Below are 10,044 nucleotides of genomic sequence, written 5' to 3' on the forward strand. Positions count from 1 at the left end.
CTAGATGCCGAAGGTGCACAGAACACTGTTACCTTCCCACCAAAGGTGGTTCCTATTTTTTCTACTTGCATTTTTACATGCTTTCGAACTGCTAGGTTGGCAGAAGCTGCGACAAGTAATGGGAGCTCACTCCATTACTAGGGATTCAAACCGGTGAACTGCCGACCTTTCTGATCAACAAGCTCAGCATCTTAGCCACTGAGCCACTGTGTCTGTCGCCTATTCACTGGATAGGAATTGAAAAATTAAGTATTAAATTAAAGGTGTGTAAACAAGGGCCTACAAGCCATGGATGTGCCTCCCCCCCCATTTCTCAAAATACTGAATTATAATTTTAATATGACAGAAGCAGAATGTATGTGTGTGTGTGTGTTTTCGTAGATTTTCATGAGTGTAGGTATGCTGGTCTTGTTGTATTCAGGTCTTTTCCCGTGTAAGATTGAGATGTCTTGGCAACGTTTCAGTGAGGTCCCACTCGCCATCTTCAGGCTGGTGTTTTCGACTTTGTGACTTTGTGCTTCTGCGAGTAATCTCAATCTTACATGGAAAAAGACCCGAATACAAGACCAGCATATAGTACACCGAGCACACATTATGCCTGAAAGAAAATATGCATTTCTCTACTTAAGTCAAGCTTCTTAGCTTTCATACAGGATCCTGGATTATATATTGATTGATTAACGAAATCTGCAGTAATTTGATCCAATTCTGAATTAAGGAAATAAATCCCACTTTCAAATGCCCCAGGGAAAAAAATTGAATCTCCTAAGTATGCTTTCCCACTGATATACACTCACTTGAACTTTCCCAGCCAGGAGTCAGCTACGAGTGCTCCAAGGATAGGCGTTAGATAGCAGAGAGCAACAAATGTGTGGTAAATAGCAGTAGACAGATTATCATCCCAGTGGAGAAAAAACTTGAAATAGAGGACAAGCACAGCTATAAAATAGAAGAAAATAATAAGATGAGTTAATGGGAAAATCAGTGAGCAAGTGCATCAATAGCAATTCCAACTTAGAATATAAATTTTTGAAAATCACCTCGCATTCCATAGTAGGAGAATCTTTCACAGAATTCATTGATGACTATGAAGAAAATACTAAGTGGGTAGCCAAAGCAGCCAGCCTTAGATAAGACAAAAACAATAACAAAATTAACAGCAATGTTTATAAAACTATATAACTGTTTTACTACATTTACTAATATGCTTCAAGGAAAAATAGTTCCGAAACTACACAATATTTATAAACTGCTCCCTCTCTGAGTACATTTGGCCTAGACATAGCAAAGATTCAGGAGCCACTGGGTAGCATCGCACTGTAACTGTACTATAAATTAAAATGGAGGGGTTGAAGAAAATAGAAATGAGTGGATAATGTTTCATCATTACTGGAATATACTGTATGCGGATGTCCAGCTTCTGACAGGATAGCTATGCACTACAAACAAATTCATTAGATAAATTCACTAACACCATTAAACCCCCTAATAAATCCTAGTTCATCTATTGGCTACATATTATGATTAGAGAATATAATTTTTGCTAGATTTAATTGAAATTCAAACATGTAGTTTAACTATAGACTAACGATAATAAGTTAATCAGAAAAAGATTTGTAACACTTTAATGTAATATCTCTCTTTTACTTTTCAAATTACTAATAAAACAAGTCAATACATATACTACAAAATCCCCATTCCTTCCTGATAAGCGGGACTCAGGAGCAGAGAATAGAACAGAGAACTGGTGGGGCCAGTCAGAGGTGGCATTTAATGGTTCTCCGAACTACTCAAAATTTCCTCTACTGGTTCTCCAGAACTGGTCAGAACCTGCTGAATACCATATCTGCTGTAAAGGCTACATTCAAAGAGATTAGGCTAACATAACTTTATAGGCAAAGACCAAAATCAGCCCTGAATTTTGCATTAGAAGCTGTCAGAGATCATAGAGAGCAAATGTGTTCTTAGAAAAATGAAGAAAAAGAGTAGTGGTCCGCTAAGAACAAAGCTTCCATATTTTCAGCATGGAGACTTACCCTATGTTTTCCTTTACCTTCCTCTGTGTGGAAAACAAAAACGAAAAATATTAGTCAGTACAGTGCAACGGTACAATCATTTCTTACTGAGAGGATGCAATTTTAGCTATATTTTTGTATTACTGGCATTACACCAGCAATATTTAAAGTTGATCCTCTATTACATATCTATAAAATATAAATTTAAATAGGAATACTGTAACGTGAAAGATCTATGGAAAAACTGAAAGATAATCATACTTTAGTTACATTTCCAAACTGCAGATTTGAAAAAAAGCCTACTCTTAGATTAGAAGATGCAGATTTCTTTATTTATATTAAAGGTAAAGGTTCCCCTCACACATGTGCTAGTCATTCCCGAGGGGCTGGTGCTCATCTCTATTTCAAAGCCGAAGAGCCAGCGCTGTCCAAAGACATCTCCATGGTCATGTGGCCCGCATGACTAAATGCTGGCGGTGCACGGAATGCTGTTACCTTCCCACCAAATGTGCTTCCTATTTTTCTACTTGCATTTTTACAGGCTTCCGAACTGCTAGGTTGGCAGAAGCAGGGACAAGTAACGGGAGCTCACTCCGTTATGTGGCGCTAGGGATTTCTTATATTAGCCCTTCTCAATTACCACCTGTTATAGATAAACAATTATACAATATAATAGGGGAACACCAATTTAGTGAAGACCTCTGCTTGCAGATGTTCCAGCACATCTCTGGCTACCATGAGCTTTGTTTTCCTGGAGGACTAATGCCTGCATAATTCTAAAGCAACTATTAATCTTGGTCTATGTAACATCTCTCATGCTCAATGGTATTAACTGAATTTAAAGTATGATTGTTGTGATGTATGACCTCTCCCCTAATGTGTTTCTGAGACGAGATTAAAAGTGAGATATTGTAATAAGACCTGTTCTAGCAAGCGAAACAAATTGAGCAACCTTAATGAGCCTTACATCTTAGGACATATCTGAATCCATGCAATATTATAGCAGCGATTATGACATGCTCATTCTTAGTTCAGAATTCATATAATTCTACAAATGTATTTAATCCTGCAGGAACAAATGGTGTGATTCTTATCTGTGCTGAATACTCTCTATCAATGTCACTTTAAGTACAGATCCTCTCTAGAATTGGGACTATGGAAGATGCAAAGTTGTTATCTACATTATGGAACAGACAAAAAGAGCACCAATATTGAGTCACAGTCATTGTTTTGCTTCTTTCACTGAATTCTCTAGCAGTCTGAACAGTGCTGGACCCAAGAAATTATCACATTATATATCACTTCAGAATTTTTAAAAGTTGGGATTTTTAATGCACGTCAGCATTTCTTAAGCACCTTTGCCCTCTGCTTCACTATCTTGAAGATAAAACATAAGTACAAGAAGGTTCTGTACTTTAGAACACTGATTTGTGGGGTAAGCATATCTACAGTTATTACAGGTCTATTTGTGGTTATGCTAATAGCAAAGTTCACAATGCATGAAAAAACTGATAGTGCTGTTAGCTACTGTTAAGCATCCCACTCCTGCATTATGCTCCAAACACAAGAAATCAATTATCAGAAGCCTGTAGAGTCTGTACAGTCTGTAGAGGCACCCATTGCAAAAGATTTGCTAAAATCAGCTTTCATTCATTTTTGGCTTCTGCTGGGTGAGGTCATCCAGTGGTTTGGAGTGAAGCATCATCAATATACTACTGATGCCCGGTTTTATATCTCCATCTCAGGCTACCTAAGCTACCCTGTAGATATCATGTGGCAGTGCTTGGAAGCTGTAGGGATCAGAATGGGGTACAGTGGGCTTTAACCCATGCAAGACTGAATGGCTCTGGGTATCTGGGACCTTTGGTGACAAGGTTCTCCCCTCTTTGCTCCTGGATAGGATAGTTCTGACCCAGACAAACCCAGTGTGTAATTTGGGAGTCTTTCTGGACTCATGGCTCCTTTTGGGAGAGCATTTTGGGCAGCCATTGCTAGGAAGGCCTTTGAACACTTTCAGGGTGTGCACAAGTTGCACCATTCCTGTACCAGAGACTTTACTCATGGTCAGTCACATCCTTGTAATCTCGTTTTGATTACTGCAATGCATTCTACCTGGGACTGCCCTTGAAAAGGATTCAGAAACTTTAATTTGTGCAAAATGCATCTGTATGGGTAGTAAATGGTGTCAAATATTTGTCACATGTAATACCATTATTACATGAGATGCACTTGTTGCCTGTGTATTTCCTGGTGCAATTCAAGGTGTTGGTTTGTCACCTTTAAAGCCTTTCATGACTTGGGATCCTAATACTTAATGACCATCTTTTCCCAGTGGTTTCTACTCATCCAGTTCTATCAGGCAGGTCGGACATGAGAAGAGTCCCATCAGCCAAGGAATTTTGACTGGCAGAGAATAGAATATGTGCCTTCTCTTCTAGCCCATCCTCTACAGCATTTTGTTTCAGAGTTGAGGATGACTTAACCCTGTAGGCCTTTCAAAAGGCTTTGAAGACTTTGCTTTGTGCCTGGGCATGGATGTGAAGGACTCTGTTTCCTGACTATATTGACATACATGATGGCATTTTTTCCTCTGCTGCCATATATAATTTCACTTGCTTGAGATGGGCAGCTATAGAAATTGAATAAAATAAAAAAATACCGTTCTGTGCATCCTTCAGCACATGAAAAGGTCAACTTTTGCAAGCCACTCTCAATGGTCAAACACAACGGTGATTACCATATGGTAAAGAGACAAAAACTTTTTGTTATCTATAATTTTAAACCAGCTCATCCTCCTTTCCAATAAAAACTAGAAATACAAAACCATCTAGTATTTTTCAAAAAGGGGAAAGAAGATACTGTTCAGGTGAATGCTTATCTCCAACTTTATTATAATTTTCAAGCTTTTTCTTTGATCTGATTGCTTCTTTTGTTCTGATAAATGGAAGTATTAATATCTGAAGGTACAGTACATGATTCGTAAAGTATGATGCTCTCAACTGGTGCCATAAATTTGAAATCAATTTACTTGTAAAGGGAATAATTTCAGCACAAATGGGAACAACAACGAGCTGACAAATTAAAAACAGTAAGTTCTGAATGATGAATTCTTACTGGGCACCAGAACTGAAAACATTATGAAGTAGCCATAAGGTGGTTCAAAAATAGTAACAATCTTGAACCCATAATCAAAGTTCTACACCCTTTGTATACACATCAACTTAACATTAGGGATGTGTACAAAATGCCAACGTTTATTATTATTATTATTATTATTGTACAATTGTATCACAGCGGCCAGTTGTTTCGCCGGATTTGGCATTGGTTACTAGTCGGGCCCCACCCAGGGGCCTAGGACGTCGTAACGTATTTTCGTAATATGCGTGCAGATCCAAGCAGTGCGGCTTTTTGCATTTGACTGATGGTGATTTTGTCAATTTTTAACTGTTTTAAATGTAATTCCAGTGCTTTTGGAATAGCACCCAGTGTGCCAATTACCACTGGAATTACCACTGCTGGTTTGTGCCATAGTCGTTGAATTTCGATTTTTAAGTCCTGGTATCTTGCGATTTTTTCATGTTCCTTCTCGGCGACCCTGCTATCACCTGGTATTGCGATGTCTATGATTGTGACCTTATTTTTCTCAACCAGTGTGATGTCTGGTGTATTATGCGCCAGTATTTTGTCGGTTTGTATACGGAAATCCCACAAGATCTTGACCATCTGATTTTCGGTGACTTTTTCAGGCTGATGTTCCCACCAGTTTGTTGCTGTTTTAATATTATAATTTTTGCACAAATTCCAATGGATCATTTGTGCTACTGAATTGTGCCGCAATTTATAATCAGTCTGCGTGATTTTTTTACAGCAGCTGAGTATGTGATCAACAGTTTCATCAGCTTCTTTGCAAAGTCTGCATTTGGCATCATCAGAGGATTTTTCGATTTTGGCCTTAATGGCATTTGTGCGGATAGCTTGTTCTTGCGCAGCCAGGATTAGTGACTCTGTTTCTTTCTTTAATGTACCTGTTTTTAACCATAACCAAGTTTGTTCACTGTCCACTTTATCTTTTATTTTTTCCAGAAATTGACCATGCAGTGCTTTGTTCTGCCAACTCTCCATTCTTGATTTTATCACATCTTTTCTGTATTCTTGTTTTGTCTGTTGGGCCTTCAGTAGATTTTTGTTCTTTACTTCGATTAATAGATGTTCTTGAGTGTCTTTTAAATAATCAGCCAGTGCATGTTTTTCTTCTTCAACTGTTTGCTTCACTTGTAATAATCCTCTGCCACCTGATTTTCGGGGCAGATATAGTCTATCAGTATCACCACGTGGATGTAAACTGTAGTGTATTGTCATTAGTTTCCTGGTTTTTCGGTCCAAAAGGTCCAAATCAGCTTGTGTCCAGTTAACTATGCCAGCTGTGTATCTTATAACTGGTATTGCCCAGGTATTTATGGCCTTGATTGTATTTCCACCATTCAATTTAGATTTTAAAATTTTCCTAACTCTGTTGGTGTACTCTCGCCTGACAATAGTTTTTACTTCTCCATGCTTGATGTTATCCAACTGCAGAATGCCTAAGTATTTGTAGGCTTCATTTTCTTTGCATTTAATTAGTTGGCCATTGGGCATTTCAATTCCCTCAGATGCAGTGATTTTGCCCCTTTTTATGGATACAGTGGCGCATTTTTCCATGCCAAACTGCATTGAAATATCGGTGCTGAATACTCGGACTGTATTTGTCAATGATTGGATTTCTATTTCTGACTTTCCATAGAGTTTCAAATCATCCATATATAGTAAATGCGAAATTTTTTCAGCTTTTTTGGCTGTTTGGTAGCCTAATTTCATTTTTTTTAAGATTACTGATAGTGGGATCATTGCGATGATGAAGAGAAGAGGTGAAAGTGAATCACCCTGGAAAATTCCTCGCTTGATATTAACCATTCCGTAGCTCTCATTCCCTACTGCCAACTCAGTTCTCCATTGTTTCATTGCCTTTTCAGTAAAGGATGTAATATTTTTGCTAATGCCAGTTGTTTCTAAGCATTTTATGATCCAACTATGTGGCAGTGAGTCAAATGCCTTTTTGTAATCAATCCAGACCATATTCAAGTTCGTTTTTCTGTTCTTACAATTTTCTAATATCATTTTATCAATTAGAAGCTGATCTTTTGTGCCCCTGCTCCTTCTTTTGTTGCCTTTTTGCTCTACTGGCAAGATGTTGTTTGTTTCCAAATAATCCATCATGTTATCTGCAATAATGCCTGTGAGTAATTTGAAGGTTGTTGGTAAGCATGTTATTGGTCTATAGTTTTCAGGTGTTGTTCTTTTAGTTGGATCTTTCTGAATCAAGTATGTTTTTCCAGTTGTCAACCATTCATCAATTTGGCCCTTTTGTAAAATTTCATTCAGTTGCCTGGCCAATATTGCATGTAAACTGGTCAGATATTTGAGCCAGAAACCATGTAATTGGTCCTTTCCAGGTGATGTCCAATTCTTTACCTTTTTAACTCGATTTTTGATCATCTCAGTTGTTATTTCTAATACTTGCATTTGTTTGTTGCCAATGCTTTTCTCAAAGTCATGTATCCACTTTGCTTCCTTGTTGTAGTCCTTTGCATTTTCCCACAATTCTTTCCAGAATTCAACTGTGGCCTGCTTTTCTGGTTTTTCACTTTTGGTGTCACCATTCACATTAAGACTTTGATAAAAACGCCGTTGGTCTGATCGAAATTGCTGATTTTGTTTATATTGGATGATTCGTGCCTCATATCTTTCAATATGGAACAACAACGAGCTGACAAATTAAAAACAGTAAGTTCTGAATGATGAATTCTTACTGGGCACCAGAACTGAAAACATTATGAAGTAGCCATAAGGTGGTTCAAAAATAGTAACAATCTTGAACCCATAATCAAAGTTCTACACCCTTTGTATACACATCAACTTAACATTAGGGATGTGTACAAAATGCCAACGTTTATTATTATTATTATTATTATTATTATTATTATTATATTCAATCATAAGCTCTCAACTACAGTATCCTCTTGACTTTTGGGACTCTTCTTTACATATGCCCTTATTTCTAATCAATCAATCTCTATCTATCTATCTATCTATCTATCTATCTATCTATCTATCTATCTAATCTATCTATCTATCTATCTATCTATCTATCTATCTATCTATCTATCTATCTATCATCTATCTATCGCTATCTCTGTCTGTCTGTCTGTCTGTCTGTCTGTCCCTAGATAGATATATAGATAGACAGACAGACAAAAGAGATCTCCTCTCAGGCAGAGTTCTCAACTGGCATCTGTACAAGGGACAGTTATATGCCTTGTGTCATGTACCAAGATAGACTACCTAACCATTTGCTTTCTGCTGCAGAGGAGAAGGCTTTGTCCTTGAAAAGACTGCAGGTGAAAATGAGCAAGAAGACGTATGCCTGTGTCTGAAAAGAGGGGAGGTTCTAGTCAGCCTCTGATAAAAAAAAAATACCATACAATTATTTTTTATTTTAACATTATGTGTGTTTAAGTTATTTACGTGTTTTCTGTAAATTCAGCCCTTGCATATTTTATATGAATCTTTTTTGCAGTAAAGTTTGATTCTACTCATCCCTTGTGAGATTGGTCTACCTGCCCATTAGCACAAGAGGAGGACAGACCAATGTGCTTAGCCAAACACATCAGTGCTACAGAGCCAGAAGGTAGTGCTATAAAATTTATTTCCTTTATGTTACTTATTTCCCTTTCATTTGCCAGTAAGTAATTCAATAGCAATAGCAATAGCAGTTAGACTTATATACCGCTTCATAGGGCTTTCAGCCCTCTCTAAGCAGTTTACAGAGTCAGCATATCGCCCCCAACAACAATCCGGGTCCTCATAATTCAGAATGAAGCTTTCTTCTCTCACATACAAGTAGTCCTCAACTTACCACCACAGCTGAGCCCAAAATTATTAAGCGAAACATTTAAGTGAATTTTGCTCCATTTTATAATCTTGCCATAGTTGTTAAGGGAATCACTGCAGTTGTTCAGTTAGTAACATGGTTGTTAAGTGAATCTGGCTTCTCCATTGAATTTGCTTGTCAGAAGGTCGCAAAAGGTGATCACCTAACCCCGGAACACTGCAACCATCATGCTTTTCGGCACCATCATGGGTCGCATGCATGCACCTAGTCAGCCTTGCCTTACAGGAGAAGCGTGCCTACATGGCTGAAACTTACTTCTGATGATGTCAAAGAGCAGATTTACAAGTTGGCAAAGAAAGGCCCAACACCTTCCCAAATTGGTGTGATATTAAGGGACTTGCATGGGGTTGCCCAAGTTCATTTTGTGACTAGTAAAAACATTCTGAGGATTCTTAAATCCAAGGGACTTGCCCCTGATCTCCCAGAAGATCTTTACCACTTAATCAAGAAAGCAGTTGCTGTCCGCAAGCATCTTGAGAGGAATCGTAAGGATGAAGATGCCAAATTCTGACTTATTTTGATTGAGAACAGGCTGGCTCGTTACTACAAGACCAAGAGAGTATTCCCACCTAATTGGTAGTACAAATCATTCACGGCTTCTACTCTGGTTGCATAAAAATTCTTATTACGACCATGGGAATCTAAACCATCTTGTATTCGTGTTATGCCTACTTCAGAGTGATGTCATTGATTTCTTATTTAAAATTGGAAGGATAAGTTAACACGTTTACTATTTCAATAAAAGCTTCTGCAACCATCATAAACATGAGTCAGTTGTCAAGCGTCTGAATTTTGATCATGTGACTATGGGGATGCTGTAATGATCATAAGTATAAAAAAGGGTTATAAGTCACTTTTTCAGTGCCGTTGTAACCTAGGTCACTAAATGAACCATTGTAAGTTGAGGACTAGCTATAACGAGATCATAGAGGGAGGATGCTATATAAAAGAATTCCCCTGGAAAACAGGTGGTGGCAGGAGTAGTAACCACATTAAGGCAGGAGATTGTTCCAGAGGATTTTTGAGGAAGGGAATGTAATA

General features: G+C 37.9%; 1 protein-coding gene and 1 pseudogene across 1 annotated transcript in view; one reads left to right on the plus strand and one right to left on the minus strand.

Moving 5' to 3' along the window:
* The window catches only part of SLC15A1 (solute carrier family 15 member 1), a 38,321-nt gene extending 36,156 nt beyond the window's left edge, over positions 1-2,165 (minus strand). The window contains exons 1-4 of the mRNA XM_032226254.1: positions 2,160-2,165; positions 2,037-2,059; positions 1,041-1,207; positions 798-939 (exon numbers count right to left, since the gene is read on the minus strand). Of these exons, the coding sequence (XP_032082145.1) occupies positions 798-939; positions 1,041-1,207; positions 2,037-2,059; positions 2,160-2,165 (338 nt within the window). The remainder of the gene's footprint in view (positions 1-797; positions 940-1,040; positions 1,208-2,036; positions 2,060-2,159) is intronic.
* Positions 2,166-9,188: 7,023 nt separating this feature from the next.
* Positions 9,189-9,737, plus strand: LOC116514935 (annotated as a pseudogene).
* The last annotated feature ends 307 nt before the right edge of the window (positions 9,738-10,044 follow it).

This window comes from Thamnophis elegans, chromosome 11, assembly GCF_009769535.1.
Source record: "Thamnophis elegans isolate rThaEle1 chromosome 11, rThaEle1.pri, whole genome shotgun sequence".
NCBI classification, from domain to species: Eukaryota; Metazoa; Chordata; class Lepidosauria; order Squamata; family Colubridae; genus Thamnophis; species Thamnophis elegans.